This window comes from Teleopsis dalmanni, chromosome X (genome assembly GCF_002237135.1).
Source record: "Teleopsis dalmanni isolate 2A chromosome X, ASM223713v2, whole genome shotgun sequence".
NCBI classification, from domain to species: Eukaryota; Metazoa; Arthropoda; class Insecta; order Diptera; family Diopsidae; genus Teleopsis; species Teleopsis dalmanni.
Window position 1 is genome coordinate 64,726,493 of NC_051848.1, and position 16,495 is coordinate 64,742,987.

Below are 16,495 nucleotides of genomic sequence, written 5' to 3' on the forward strand. Positions count from 1 at the left end.
AGTGTGTAAATTAAAACAAAAAATCAAATTATTTTTATTATTATTATTACAGTAATAAAAAAAAAAATTTGTTATTCATATTTTATTTAGTAAAAATTTTTAAAAATTAAAAAAAAAATTAAATTGATTTTATTTTTTATTTAAAAAGTATATTTGCAAAAACTAAATAAATGTATATGTATAAAAATCTATATGTTATGATCGTCTGTGTAGGTTATATTGGAAATATATAAACTTTTTATTTATTTAACCCTTTTCTGCCAGAATTTATAGGAAAGAATTTAGGAATAGTTGAAATCATGCAATTGTTTTTTCACATAATGGTTTAACTTGAATGATTTATTAATCTGTTCGAACTATATTTGAATAATATTAATTTAACCGGGCTTAACGTCGGTGTTAGAGAGTTAAATGAAATTTCAAAATTAAAATTAAATTTAATATACTTATGATAGTCTTACCTCACTTTCGGAATGACATCTACCATATATTTTTGGTATAAAAAAAGATGGATACAACTTAAGGCCTTCGTTCAAAAGCCCGCTCAAACTCATAATAATAATTAAAACGAATGTATCTAAAGAATTATTGTATAGAGTTATTGTACACTCTTGTACATAATTTTACAAATTATCCATACAAAGCAACCAATAAATCGTAATATTAAAGATAGTAAAGTATCAATAGTCCCGACTACCGCTAGACTCTCAGGAGTCACACTACTTTAAATAGAAAAAAAAAGAAAAATTAAAAAAAACCAGACTGAATGTCTATTGCATTGACAAAGTGAACCCAAAAAAATAAGACCATAAGCCCTCATTTTAATAAATTTTTAAGACCCATATGCAGTGTAGCTTTTTATATGTATCAATTATATATTTAACGTAATAAATAGTGCTAAGAATTTTTTTTTTATAATTTTAGACGAATTATTCGATTGTTTTGAAATATATCGATAGTTGCGAAAAATATAAAACTATCGATACTATTGTTAGTGCAATCGACAATTTGCCACTACTCATTAATATTGCATAAATTGGTTTTATTTCATTCGTTGTAAGCTTTTAAGAACTATCTCGGTCTTTCAATGCCTTTTACTAACGATCTTTTATGCATTCTACAAACTCGTGATGGATTATCTTTGTTATATAGAAAATCACTATTACTATTTGAGCGTTCGTTATTTGAAAGGTTCGTTATATCGATTATTCGTGAAGCCAAGAGATTACTGTAATCTGTGTGCTTTATGAGATAAAAACACCAGATTAAATAAAACCAAAAAAATCGTAAAACAAATATTAATCTATTGTCTTTTTATAATCAGCATTTGGCATAAAAGGGTTAATAATTATTTAGAGATATAAACAATTTATATTTGTCAATTAGAAAATCATATTTTCAATAACATAATTGGTTCTTTATGATATTTTATATGGTATTTAAAACTTATAGATATTTTTTCTTTTTTTGCAAACTTTTAGCACTTTTAACTTAATTTAATATAATTAAGAATGTAAAAAAGCAAAACTGTGAGGAAATTTTTGAATCCATAAACTTAATTTTTAATTAAATATTTCAAATTTTTTTTGTCTTATTAAGAGAAGAAATCTATTTTGTCTAGAATGAAGACTAACAATGAGTAAATACTTAAATCCATGAAATTTTTTTTTAATTTAAAGACAGTAAATTCTGAGTTGATATTGTTATTATATATACAATAGTGTTATTATATATCTATCTTCAGTGATCTTTGAAAACATTTGTTGAATTATTTTCCAAATATAACTTTTAAGTTTATAAGAGTCAGGAATTGATTTCGATCAAATTTAATTAATATTTGAATTTTTAGATTTAAAAATTTCCTTAATGACATCTTAAAAATTTCTTTACTGACACCTTAAAAATTTCCTTAATGACATCTTAAAAATTTCCTGCATCTTCTTCCTTAATTCGAAGATAAATTTCTTGTCATAGACAATAGATTTTTCATTCCGGAATAAAAAATTCTTATCTAATTCTTATTCTTATATGTGTTGCCTAGGATATAGATTAATTGACATGAGACATAAGATTACTTGTCACAGAATACAGACTTTATTGTTATATTATATAGATTTTATGGCACAGCTTTTTGCTGGTGGGACATAGAATTCTTATCATAGGACATAAATCTTGTCTTTTGTCATAGCACATAGTTTTTTTTTAATAGAACATTGGATTTCTTGTAATACGACAGAGATTCCTTATTCTAGAGATGGATTTCATGACATTCGGCGTTTATTTCTTGTTACAAAACGGAGATTTTTTGTCAAATGTGATGAAGATCTTTTGTCATATAACATCAATTTTTTGTGATAGGACATAGAACTCTTGTTATAAGACATAAACTTTTTTTATTGATCAAATGTTTCATAGATTTCTTGTACTAGCGTATACAATTTTTATGAAAGAATATAGATTTTTTATTTTAGGGAAGTATTTCTTGTCATAGAATATACATGTTTTGTTATGGAACATAGATTTCTTGAATTAAAAATTGATTTCTTATTATATGACATAGATTTCTGTTGATGGCGCATAAATTCCTTATGCCATGACATACATATCTTGCTATAAGATATAGATATCTTGTCATAAGAAGTAGATTTCGTAACACAAGACATCGATTTCTTGTCATATTTATACTTATGTCATAAAATGTTGTTTTTTTTCATAGAACATAGATTCCTTATCCTCGAACACATATTTTTTGTGATAGGACAAATATTTCTCGTCAGAGAACATACTCTTTTTTTTACAGGACGTAGATTTTCTATCAGAAAGAATGAGTATCCTATCATAAGCATAGATTTATAATCCCAAATACAGTTTTATTGTCCCACAATTTAATTTCTTGTCCTAAGAATAGATTTCTAATCGCAGGACAAGGATTTCTTGTTATAGGTAGTAAATTCCTTGTCATATGACATAGATTATTTGTAAGAGATTGTAGATTTCGTGTCACAAAAGAGATTTCTTGTCACAAAACAGATTTCTACCCATAGAGCATATGTTTTTTTCTTATCAAGGGACACACCTTAATCCATGGCATAGATTTATTGTCATTAACGTATAATTTTGTAGTTATTAATAATTTTATAAAATTTTAGAGTTTAAAGAAAAAAATTTCTTCAATTTTTTTAAAATTTTATAATTACTATATGCATTTTGATTGATCAATATTGTAATTAAATGAAATCAATTTAATAATTTATTATAAAAACAAAAAGATATTATGAATACATTAATATTTTGACTGACAATTAATTAAAAAGAAATTTTAATAAAGTTCTGATGATGTTAGAATATTTATTTTAATCACATGAATAATACTATATTTTTGTAAATATTAATTAATTATGAATTTTCTATTGACTGTGCATTGCATATTTACATATCTTGAATAAATATTATATGTATGTATTAGCATTATATTATTATTAATAACATATAAGAATTATATTCTTAATAGCAACACAAATAGGTTAATAAAACAAGACAAATGTTTCATTGTTGGTTAGTTAAATATACACATTATATGCATATAATATAACAATTGATATTTATCAAAAATAATAATAATAATTAAATAGTAATATGTCATTAATAAAATTAATGTACGGATAAATATGCATTAATTTAATATATTAAAAAATTATAAATTCTATTAATTTTGAAATTATGTAAATGAAATCGATTGTGTTTTAGTCTAAAATTTATATTAGCAACATTTTATATACATTATTTACGTAAATTGTTGTATGTAGTTGACTATTCATGTTTATATGTACTTATTTATATCCATATATACATATATATATATATATATATGAGTATATAAGAAGTTGAGATAACTGATGATGAATCATGTGTGCCATGATAATTATCCAAGAAGTTCATTAATTAAAACGTAAAGAAGTCAATAAGAATTGAATCCTGAAGAAAAGTTCAATTAAAATTCAATTATATATTTCAAATACAAGGACAAACATTACAAAAATAATATATATGTATAAATATATGTATAAGCATATATTTTATCTGAATTTATAAATATAATTTTTTATACTTTAAATATGTACGACATTTTTCAAGTCAATTTTTTTTTCACTTATTAAATTATAAAATATATAGTAATAAAGATATTGTAGTCGGTCAGAACCGTACTTGAAATATCCTACACTTTTGTTTCGATCGTAGCTTAAATTAACAATTTCTACATATGTGTATATCCAAGAGAGGAGTGGAGTGTGGGGTGTCAAATTAAATTAAAAAAACTTCAAATATTAGTATTAAGAGCAAATTTGCAAGAAACCGAATTGAGTAAAACTTAAATGATATATATGTCGTTAAATAATTATTCATTGAAATCTAGTAAAAGTAATTACAAGAAAAATTTTAAAATAAACCAAATTATTTATAATATAAAATAAAAAATCGATTCAAGCATTCGCTCAATTTAATTAAATTTGAATTTCAAAAAATTTTAAATTTTATGAATCTACTAAAATGAAAGATAACCAACACATTGCAAAAATAGCAACTGTGTCTGATTTAATTAAATCAAATTAAATATAATAAATTAAGTATAAAAACGAAATCATAAGTTTATAATAACAGTTAAAATAAATTTATAAAATAATAACAATGAAGCCGACAATTGTTCCAAACGAATGAAGTTATATAAAAATTTCTAATTTAATGTAAGGAAACCATTTAAAATAAATTGTGCAAAGTTTATAAGACAGAAATTGGAATTATTTTGTTTTTCAAGAAACTCATCGATATTAAATATGTTTACATACTATTTTTTTTTTTTTTTGCGGCAAGGAGGAGTGAAATGCTTACGCATTGACCACAACCCGGTGCATCGGAAAATCAGTGCCCGATTCCCACGGACTAAGCCACTCCTCCTCATTCGTAGAGTTCTTATTCTACCACGTGATTAGATAAGTATTACTTCGAGGTAAGGTCCCTATTAGTTATTTAAGACTTTCATCGATGTGCCCTGCGTCCAAGCCCCGTTACTGGTTTACATAATATCAGTTTTAAATATTTTTAATGTACAAAATTTGTTTATTATTACAGAGGACGTTCGCAAATAAGAACTCTTAAAAATTAGTAAATCCAGAAACTGGAACTTGATTTTGATTTTTGATTTTGTAAATGCGCGTCTTATAGTTTCACTCGATAGTACCTTTCGCCGATATACGATTCCAGTAGTTTACGGTATAACTCCAGTAGTTTACAGTATCAGTCAATGTTATTTCCCTGGTTTCTTACAAGATTTTTGTGCAAAGTTCTATTCGTTTAATTTTGAACCTGATTGTATAATTTAGTGACATCCATACATACAAACATTCGCTTCTTGTACTTTAATAGATGCTTAAATGCTTTGCAAATGTATCTGCTCTTTTAAAAATGCTTCTGGCATATTTATTAAAGGTTATAGATTGCTTATTGCTTTGCGATTAGTAACACTTCTTGGACCCAGGTAGTTTAGGTTGAGAACGTCTTTCACTTCTTTTATAATCTAAATTCCTTTTTTACAAACTGATTTTCTTTTAGTTTTATATTCACTTATGTTAAAATAATTACAATTTATCGCTGAACAAGTAAAAGTTGAGTTCCATACAGCCTTTTGGAGACATAATTTTAAAGATGGAAGAGAGGTTAAAGTGTTAAGAAACCTAAACTTTACTTCAGCCTTGGTTGTCCTTTACGTTCTAATTTCACATTAGACAGACCTACAGTTTAATGAAGAAATAAAAAAATGTTTGTGCTATTTTTAAATCAAACTTGATTTTTTTAATTTAAAGTGAAGAAAGAAAATTAAAGAAAAAAAAAATTATTAAATTAAATTTACATTAATTTACAAAAATCGGACAAAACAAGAATTAGATCTATATACATATGATTATGATTTGTCATTCTTACTCTAGGGAATAAAACTGCATAAACTAAAAACTAAACTCCTTACCACTTCTAATAGATTTCTTCTCTAAAATATGGGACTTCATATACAATATCCACAACTGCGAAGTCAATTTTAAACTGAAAGCAGAAGCTTTGTTTTATTTTAATTACAAAGCATAATTAAAAAAAGCTTTCAAAAGTTTAAAAAAACTTTTAAATTTTCAACGTAAAAAACCTCTGCAATTATTATTTGTGTAAAATAAAGTTCAAACATGGTTTAACGTGAAGCTTTTCAATAATCGTGGCAACTTTTATCCAAAAGCTCCATTAAATACACAATCCTTCTTGGTTTCTGAACCACAAAATCAATTTATACTTTTCATTAAATATAAACTAAGTCCTGTGAAAGCTAAAAAGCTCTCAACAAGGATTTTGTACGGAGTAAAAGCACCATTTTGCAGCTTTTTAAGCTTTTAATTAACTTTAGTTTTATTTAGATATATTGTTTTCCTTAATAACAACCGAAAAAAATCTTGGTTTGTGTCTATTCTGGCAAGCCCTGGAATATTTTTCAACACATATGTAGCTTTTTAGAAAAATGTTTTAATCATTAAAAGGAAAGCATTTTGTGGAGGTTAGTGATTACTCAAAAAACTTGCACCGACATTCTAAAGGACATGATAGCCCATATTCTAATACCCATTCATTTGGCGTATTCTAATACCCATTCATTTGGCGTACTTTTAAACTGTTTAAATAACTGTACTGAGTCAAGGAGGAACTGCTTTAAATGAAATAAATCAGACTTTGCAAAAAAATTTTAAGTTGTTTCTATTCATAAGCAGTTCTGTTTATTTATTTTAACGGAATCCTAGAGCTTTATTTATCTTAAAACTTTTTATTGCACTAATAGAGAATTGAGCTTATCTGCTGCCATTTCTCTTTTAGTAATTAGAAGTTCTACCAATAAAACTGGATATTGTGATTATTTATTTTATTTTCTTTCTCTCTCTGATATTCTAACAACCAAATCTCTCTGATATCTATTGTAGAACCTGCTTTGAAGCATACGTGAGTAGTGTTTTCGTAATAGCGGACTTACTTTGATTCATAGACCAAATTTGTCTATAATAAAGTATTTCTGTACTGTGGTCTATCAATTAATACATTGTTCGTTGGTATAAATATTATAATATAATATAATATATATAGGTATATATTATATTTTAATTTTAACAAACTCCAAGAAGTTCTAGAAATTTCTTATATTGTAGATATAAGAAGAAGTTCTAGAAATTTCTTATATTGTAGATATAACATATCAATAGATATGTTGAGGATCTTACATGTTTCCAAATATGCATGCCCCTTTTAGCCCATTTACGCCTACTAAAATAATAATTACTTGCTTAGTTGTCAATAGATTGAGGACAGTGTATTGACAATTGAATGTACCATGGAGCTTTTATTATATCTCGAAGAACTTTGATGTAGAAGTCTTTAATTTTATTTTAGTTAAGTTCATTGGTGGGTTCTGCTTAGTGGGCAATTGAATATGAATATCAATTTAATAAGCCATAAATAACAATTAATTTATTACAATACCATATACGTAAAAAATCTACTCATTATTAAAACATACTGCTTGGACCTGTAAGGTAATTAAATATTATATTGATAAAAAATAAGAAAAATATTTTTTAATAGATAAATAAGAATATTTAACTATTTTAAGTTTATTTGTTTGATGTTGAAGCATTTGGCAATAAGTAAAATTTTGAGATTGCAGTCAATGTACTTTAAAGTTATTAGTTAAAAGCTACATTGTCATAAATCTTTATGACGTGCGGTATTTCCAACAACTTGGTAAGAAATTTAAAATAACGCCCATTTTCCTGGCAAGTCAATCGAATCGGTGCTTTTGCTATAAAATTGCAGTTCATGTGCAAAATGTGATAACCCCTTTTCTTCAGAGTCTGACATGTTGATTTTAGTTGCACTGGATCACATTTGAAGTTTACAGCACCAGTTTCGTAATCCAACATTTCTACTGCGGTCGCTTTAGAAGTTAAGCCATCTTGCATCAATCGATTTGCCAAGTCCTTAAAGTTTAAAGCAGTTTTTTCTGACATAAGTGCTTCCACATTGTTGGTGCAATTAAAGAATGGCAACACAGTAGAAAAAGCTCCTCGAAACCGTTTCAGGAGAGGCTGCAAAATGCGTTTAAATTTCTGCAACGAACTGCAATCAACAGTAATGATAGCACAAATTTTCAGTCCAATACGTAATTGAACAATGTGTGTACAAAATGGATCGAGTGGATTATAAAAATCGTCTATTATTTTTGAAATCTTCTTAACTTGCATACCTTTCTTTATAGCTGTCCGTATAGTTTCTTTGAGTGCAGCATTCTGTTTTGGATAAATAGAACCTCCCTCGAGAACAGCCAGACGTAGTCGATGAGCTAACCTTTCTGTGGAGCGGGCCTCTTCTAGGTTGTATTGTATTGCAGTATTTTTTTTATATTTAAAGACATCACTGCAAAGATTACCATACATTCTTTGAGATAAATTCATTTTGCTTCAATTACAAATTTTGTTAGACATCAGAATTTTGAAAGAAAAAAACTGACAATTTTAAGCTAACAAATATATACTTTTAATAAAATACGTACTTTTTTATAATCTATATTATAACGTAAACTTTTTTTGGCATTTAAATTAATATTATACGGCACACTTTGGTTTATATAAAAATGAAGAAATTAATTCACTTAGTGGGGTGTGCATATCAAAGAATAAATATTATGTGGTATGTATTTTACATCTGTAATTTTGGTTATTTCTTATCTCCTCCCAACTGAACCGTTTATTATAGTTTGATACTTTCACATATTAAGTCATTTAACATGGGTTGTCCCATGATGTCCTTAGTCCTACATTTCTGGACCTTCATCTTATAGTCATTTGGATCAAGCAAGCATTCTAATAAAAAAAATGAAACCTCTAATTTAATAATCAAAGTAAATACAAAGAAAAGAGATAATGGCTGAAAAAGAAAAAAAAATTAAAGAACTTGTAGGTATTTTATAGGCATGTCAGAAAGTTTTTAATTTCTGGTATAAGTTTGATAATCACTTTCAATTCTATCACTATTGCTTTTTCGGTTATTCTTTTCCAGAAGCAGAAACGAATTCAGATATGTAACATACCATTAAATAAGTCTTCGATCTACTAACAAATCCATATTATTTTAGAAATTGAACTATCAAAACTGATACACTTCTTTCAATGCTATTTTAACTATTCGATACCTCCGATCTAGTTGAGAAAATAAACTTTTTTTTAGAAATTCGACTTCTTTCATTAACATAGTTTTCTTCAAGGGTGATGTATATAATCCAAAGCTCCATTAACTTTTCGATAACTTTTTTGGAGAGCTAATATTGTGCCAAATTTATTTCTTAGTACCATATTTTTAATGTTACAAAAAAGCAGTATCTGTTTGGAGTCAGATCTTCAGAGTGCGGTGAACAATAGTGAACAATAAATAATTAAAGCACAATGTTTATAATTTTCAATATTTTTTATATACCATAGCAATGTTAACGTCAAGAAGATTTTTTTGAGTTTTTCCTCAAGACATTTGGAATAGGTGCAAAAAAAACTTAAAAATTATACTAAAGAAAGAACGGCTGGACCGTATTGCAACAAGAGCAGGTAGTGTTAATTTATATAGCCACAGTTTTCCTTTGCGTTCATTGTTTTGTTGATATTTTTCTGGATGTGTTATCGCTCCAGGGTCAGTGTTTTGGTATGTTCCCCTTCTTTGTCTATTATGTGGACATTATCAAACTCTGGAGTACGTTTGTTGTTTATCATGTGGTGAACTAGTGCTGTAGTTTGTTTTCCTGCTTTGATGTCATTCTTATGTTCATTAATCCTGATTTCTTATGTCCGTTTCGTTGCACCGATGTAATATATATTTGGTTGCAACTTTATTCTTTGCACTTTATTTAGGACACTATATTTGATTATTCCTGGATGGTAGTTGCTGTCATGCAAAATTGTTAATACATTATATTTTGATATCTTTAAGCAATCTTATGTAAACTCACTTTACGGTCTTTCAAAACTTTATTACGACTTTAGTTGTTTTCCGAATAAATCAACGCTTAATTAATGGTTCTTCTTAGCATTATCGATGTCATCGCTTAGTAAGTTACTGTTTTCTTTTAACAGAATTATTTCCCATTAGAATACCATGTATTGCAAGACTTCGGCTATCAAACCACTGTAACAAATATTGTATTAGATTAATCACAATACTTAGAGTTGAGGAGCACTTTAAGATATCACTTTTTTTAATAATGACTATTATTTAAAATATAAAAAAAGCTCTTAAATTACGGATAGAATACATTATATATTTTTATATCTTAAACTTTGCAGTTTTTCGTTTTCAAATTAAATTAAAGTACTTCTGCGGTTGTGAATGAGAAAAAATCATAGTGTGTAATGGTTGGTTTAATATCCTTACCCAAAGTGCTAGCTAATATCACCTAATAACTTAAGACAAACATTATATTCGAAAAGAAATTTTCCGCACAAACATTTTTAATAATAAAATTCTATGCGTTAGTCTCTAACAGCAATTTATAATAATAGCAGGGACATCCACTTTATTCTAATAGAAATCCAAGAAAATCCAATAGGATGCGAACCCACCGAATTTAAGACTTTATATTAAACTAAATTTATTACAAACTCATTATAATGCAATAAGGTCTTATATACTAAGATCAAATTATAGCCAATGAGAATTAAGAATTGACACTAATTATTTTTATATAAATTGTGACATATTATTATATTTATAGAAAAGAAATCAAGAATTCTGATTTCAAGGAATTGTTATCACATTACACATTTTTATTATTATTGCTATTAACCGTACTCCATCAGGAGCATTAAATAGAATCTAAAACTATTTCTATGTCTAGCTATTGTGTGATTTATTTAAAGATTTGCCGATTTCATTTGTTATCGTTCTACTCCTGGTATTACGTGGTCTTTTTCTGTGTTTTATTCTTTGAAGGTTCTATTGAAGTATTGCGTGGTATATTCCATTGTATGACTTTCGAAGAGTGTCGCCAAGCCAATTGTATCTCCGTCGCTTATCTGTTTGTTGATATCTTCTTGGTTTGTTCGCTGATGTAGTTCCATATTTGAAATTCTATGTGGCCACCAAATTCTTAAAATATTACGCAGAGTATCTGTTGGTACAGCTTTAAAGTTTTCTTTGTATTTCATTATTGACCAACTAACATACAATAGGACAGATTTCACACAGATATTGTGAACATGTATTTTTATTTGAGGAGATATTTCATTTAAGTTCCAAACGCTATTCTGGCTTTTGATATTCTGCTATCCATATCATATATATGTTCACAAATATATGTCCAAAACATTGAAAAATTTAAAAATAGATGTATATATATTTAAAGAAAAAATATTAAAAATCACCTTGTTTTCAAATAATAATAATAATAATAACAATACCATTTTACGTAAAATAACGCGGAAAGTTTCAGACGTTGTAGTGATTCATTTATATGTGAGAAATCCATATTTAAAAAGCTGCTAGATAGAACATATTTTCTTAAAGGAAAGTAGTGAAAGCATATGTGTCTTGAATGTCCCAGAATTTATAGAAAAGAAACGAATTAACATTTAAGCTAAACCAAAATTTAAAGAACCGATGTCACCATAGTCTGGATAATCTGCTAGTCAGAAATAACTATAACTACAAAGTTTTAACTTCAGGAAGAATTATAGAAAATAAATGTATATATACAAAAGCTGTTGTAACAATAAATCATTGTCACGTCGTGACAATTATAATATTGGCATAATTTTGACTATACTGACTGAAGATACTAACATCCAACGGCTTCGCTGGCTTGGTCATGTCGTGAGAATGGATGAAGACGCTCCGGCGAAAAAGGTGTTTGAAGCAGTAGTTGGCGAAAGAAGACGTAGAGGTAGACCGTGTCTCCGGTGGAGTGATCAAGTTGAGGGGGCACTAACTGGACTTGATATACGAGACTGGAGAAGGCGCGCACGCAGCAGAGGCGCCTGGGGAGACATGCTGCGTCAGGCCGAAACTCGGTAACGGGTTATTATGGCCACATAAGTAAGTAAGTAGTAGACTGAAGATACTGACATAAGCCTTTCTAGCATTGCTGGAAATGTTAATATTGTTGTTAATAAAAAAGTACTTCTATTAAGTCACGTTTTTTAAGATTTCAGTTAGATATCCTTCTTTAAGGGTGGGTGTAACTATTTATACTAACGATTCTAAAACAAGTAGTGGTGTACGCAGTGAAGTTTCTCAGAAGGTTTGAATAAATCTTCTCAGGCTTGTAGACCAATGCAGTGTTTTTTAGGCAGAAGTGATCGGTAGTAAGAAAGCTATCGCTTGTCTGGAAGGTGATGGTATGCTCAATAGGAATATATATTATTTACTATTGGATAGTCAAGCTGCTTCAACGTCCTTGACTTCAGTTCAATTTGCATCCAGGACGGTTTTTAACTGCTACACATCTCGAAATGAGATGTGTTTGCGGTGTGTTTGGTTATATGGATATTTTCGGCAATTATAAAGCAAACCAGCTAGTGAGACGGAGTGCTTCAGAAAATTACTCGAAACATCATGCAAACTGTTCCATGAGTAACTGGTTCTTTCGGCAGTGAGCTACTCGTATTTATTTCAATTAACTTAAATCAAAAGGATTGAAATAAATAAAATTTTATTATTAATATTCCTTATAACATTAAATAGATTTGTGTATTATTTTAGGATATTCAAATCTTATATGATATATAATATATATTAAATTTTTTTTTTATTTAGTATCATAACTCCACGTTACGTTATTAATATTATATTCTCAATATTAATATTCTAAAACCCTTAATAAGATCAAATAATAAACAAACAATAGATATTTTAGTCAGGTCTTTGTTTTTAGATTCAAATAAAATTGAAGTCTTATTTTATATTTTTAATCCTACGTTTCGTTAATTCCAACAGCTGTTGTTTATTTATTTAATTGCACCACAACCAAATCAACTAATCATTTTTAGTCAAAGTTTTTATGTAAACTTTTCACTCAACCGATTATATAGCTTTACTCCAAAATCTAAATATTGTATCTGATTTTTCCAAAAAGTAAAGATGTGTTTACTATGAAGTTTTTAAATACCAATCTATCTTATCATTAAATAAATAATAAGATCGCTATAAGGGCGGGATACCAGGACGACGAAGGCGATCAACAAATTTCGGGCGTCATGCCGTATTGGTGACGAAGACTAACTTGAACACAACATGCCACATGGAGTTTCGTTGTCGTGACGGTTCTAGCGTTGCAATACATTATCCCTCGTCGATGATATATCAGATTGAACCATTGTGCGCCGTCGCATTGTATTTTAAGCGGGTACTACATATCATATTTGGTACTACAACTTGGTGTGACGTCACAAAAAAAAACAACAAATATACCACAAAGTAAAATAATGTTCAAATAATGTAAACAATGTTCATCGAAAGCCTTTCCCTAAAAATATAATGAAATTTGCGTGTAAGCCGAAAAAATCCAGTTTTAAATGAAAAAAACATAAGCGAGTCGGACGGAAAATAATCGGTTGTGCATGATGTACAATAGGAAGCGATGTCGCACCAAGTACGATGTGTAATACCCGCTTCATAAGTGATGGCACCGTCCAGCTTTTTAAGGAAGTTAGTCTTGTGCCGCAACTTTATCTTCACTCGATGTACGCTCGATACAACGGTAATGATACTGCTTCCGGGATTGTTATCGGTTATCGGTTACCGGTTGCTGTCGTCTGCAGCCGTGCAAATGTTGCAGTTGCAACAGTCATGACTATTACCGATCTCTGGTATTCGGCAAAGTTGGGATTGTGATTTATTTCGGCAGGCTGCACTCAGCAGTAGTGCAAACGTTGTGATGCCAGGTGTTGTAGCGTTCATGCCACTTATTTTCGCTGACCCTATAAATCTATTGTCAAGAACTGTCTCTATTATTTTATAATTGGCATTAATCTGCGTTGAATGGCTGTTGGACATATAGTTTTAATATTACATTGTGCTAATTTAAATTTTGTTGTTTTCTTGGTCCAAAAATGCATTTTGGATTACATTTTGCGATATGTTGACGATATTGCGATATTGGCACAACGAATGAACGAAGCTCATATGACTTTTTACTGTCACACTTGCCGCATCGATTAACTGCTCTTTCATATCGAATGGCCTGCATTTCGGTTGACGTCAATAAATATTTAAAATTTGCTGCGATATGCAACAAACCAATGTTTTGCTGATACTTTGAGATACTTCTGAAAAGTTATAAATTGTGTAATCAATTTTTATTCATTTGTTTTGCGATTGCACTTTCAAGCAACAGATGTTTTATTTTAATATGAGTATGTTGCCCGTCGGTGAAATTTAAAAAATTAAAAATATTTCATAGCTACTGAACACACCATAATAGTTTCAAAATGTGTGTTTACTTACACAACAATACATTAACAATTGTGCAATTGTGTATAAAAATAATATCAATATTCAAACAAATTGAATATTTAATATTGAAATTCGCAGAAAAGTGTGTTTTGCAAAAGAGACGATTTCACTTCATTTGTACTAGATTTGCATTGAAGCTGTAGGATGCAATACAAAATACTCCGCCACGGGACAATCAAACATACTCGCACGATATAGGCTCATATAGAAAATGGTACAATCAATAATGTTGCCATCATGCGCTTGCAGCAGTGCGTCCTTTTGCTTATAAAAAAAATAGCTGCATGGCGGTACAGGAAGAGGGACATCTGTGATAACATGAAAATTTATGAGGCCAGCAACACCATTAAAAACATACGGAAGTGTTATTTTTCCCCTTTTATAATAAATTAAAATAAAACATAAAACATAAAAAATAAAATTTATAAATTTTATACGTTTAAGCCCAAGCCCATTCGCCCACAATAGAGGAGTTTAAATTTGAGACCATAAATTATTTTCAGATATGTATAAAATATAAAATATTTTATAAACTAAATGCGTCCATTAAACCGGCTTCAGTTGATTGAATTTGGAAACGTATCAATATTTCATTTTTTTGTTTTTTTAATTTTATAAATTAATTTTTTTAAAGATTATCATTTAAATTTAAGTCGCTAATATGTGTGCCTTTCTTGAATACTGTTTGCAAGGATATTTATGAAGCAGAACTCATCCAGATAATGTTGTGATATATAACAACAGGAACTGGATTCTTCAAAAGCAAAAATATCAAAAAGTTCGACAACAAATTTATGGCGTGGCTTCGAAAAGTAGTAAACTACATTAACAAAAACTTTTTTTATATTATTTTAATTAATTGAATTTTTGGCTGACCATACACATGTTTCGAGTATTGCCAAATAACCATTCTCAGTGGTCTTGGAATTATTCCTTGTATTTAATTATTTGTTGATAATTTTTTTTGCAAGTACAAAGGACTGAACTCGTACCCTGCCTAATTTGAAGGTCAGAGTCAGCCTTCATTAGCCAATTAACCCAAGGCCGTATTTGACTTGTATGTTCGAACTTGGAGTTTTGTTGATTTTCTGTGAATATTTATTAATAATTCACGTGCCTTATTTTATTAAAAAAAAATCATAAACCACTTGTAAAATAATTAAATTAATTAATTTTATTTATATATTTAATTATTAAATTTCATTATTATTCTTTAGTTTTTAAAACCTCTCTATCAAATATAATACGAGTAGTTTCTATTAAATAAATAAACTACTACCGTCATAACTGACGTTAAATTACAATTAAGAAAAGGTAAAATAGTTTCTGTTCGGTTTAACATTTTTGACGAATTTTAGGAAAACAGATCTGAGATTCGCTTAACTCCATTCTTAACAAAAGCCTATGTCTCTGAAGTTATTATCACCAAAATATATTTCGATTAAATATATTGTCTACATTGTATGAAATATATTATATATATATACATATATATATATTTCATACAATATAGATAATATAGTTAATCGAAATATATAAATCTATATATATATATATATATATATATATAAAATTTAGAAGGTTTTTGAATAGCAAGGAAAACTGATTAAAATTCGATTATTTCTTAAGACCATTGATGAAGAGTACTTGGCAATAGTCGAAACAGCTTTGTATGGTCAGGTAAAATTTCAATAAAATTAAATAAAATTTCAATGTTTGTCCTTTCCTTCTTTGCTATTCGAAAACCCTCTAAATATATATATCTATGTATTATTAGAATATGTAGATATTACCTATATATCTATGTTGCTCGACGCATATTCCGTTGTTGTGTATTAATAATTAATGGATTTATTTTATATTAAGTAGATTTCTTTCGGGCATATGTTTGTAGAAACGCAATACTAACAATATATATATTAAC

At 28.2% G+C, this 16,495-nt stretch overlaps 1 protein-coding gene across 1 annotated transcript; it reads right to left on the reverse strand.

Annotated features, from left to right (window-relative positions):
• Positions 1-7,763: 7,763 nt before the first annotated feature.
• On the reverse strand, positions 7,764-8,513 carry LOC119688504. The gene has a single exon (XM_038103181.1). The coding sequence runs from the start codon at positions 8,511-8,513 to the stop codon at positions 7,764-7,766; it is 750 nt and encodes a 249-aa protein (XP_037959109.1).
• Positions 8,514-16,495: the final 7,982 nt, after the last annotated feature.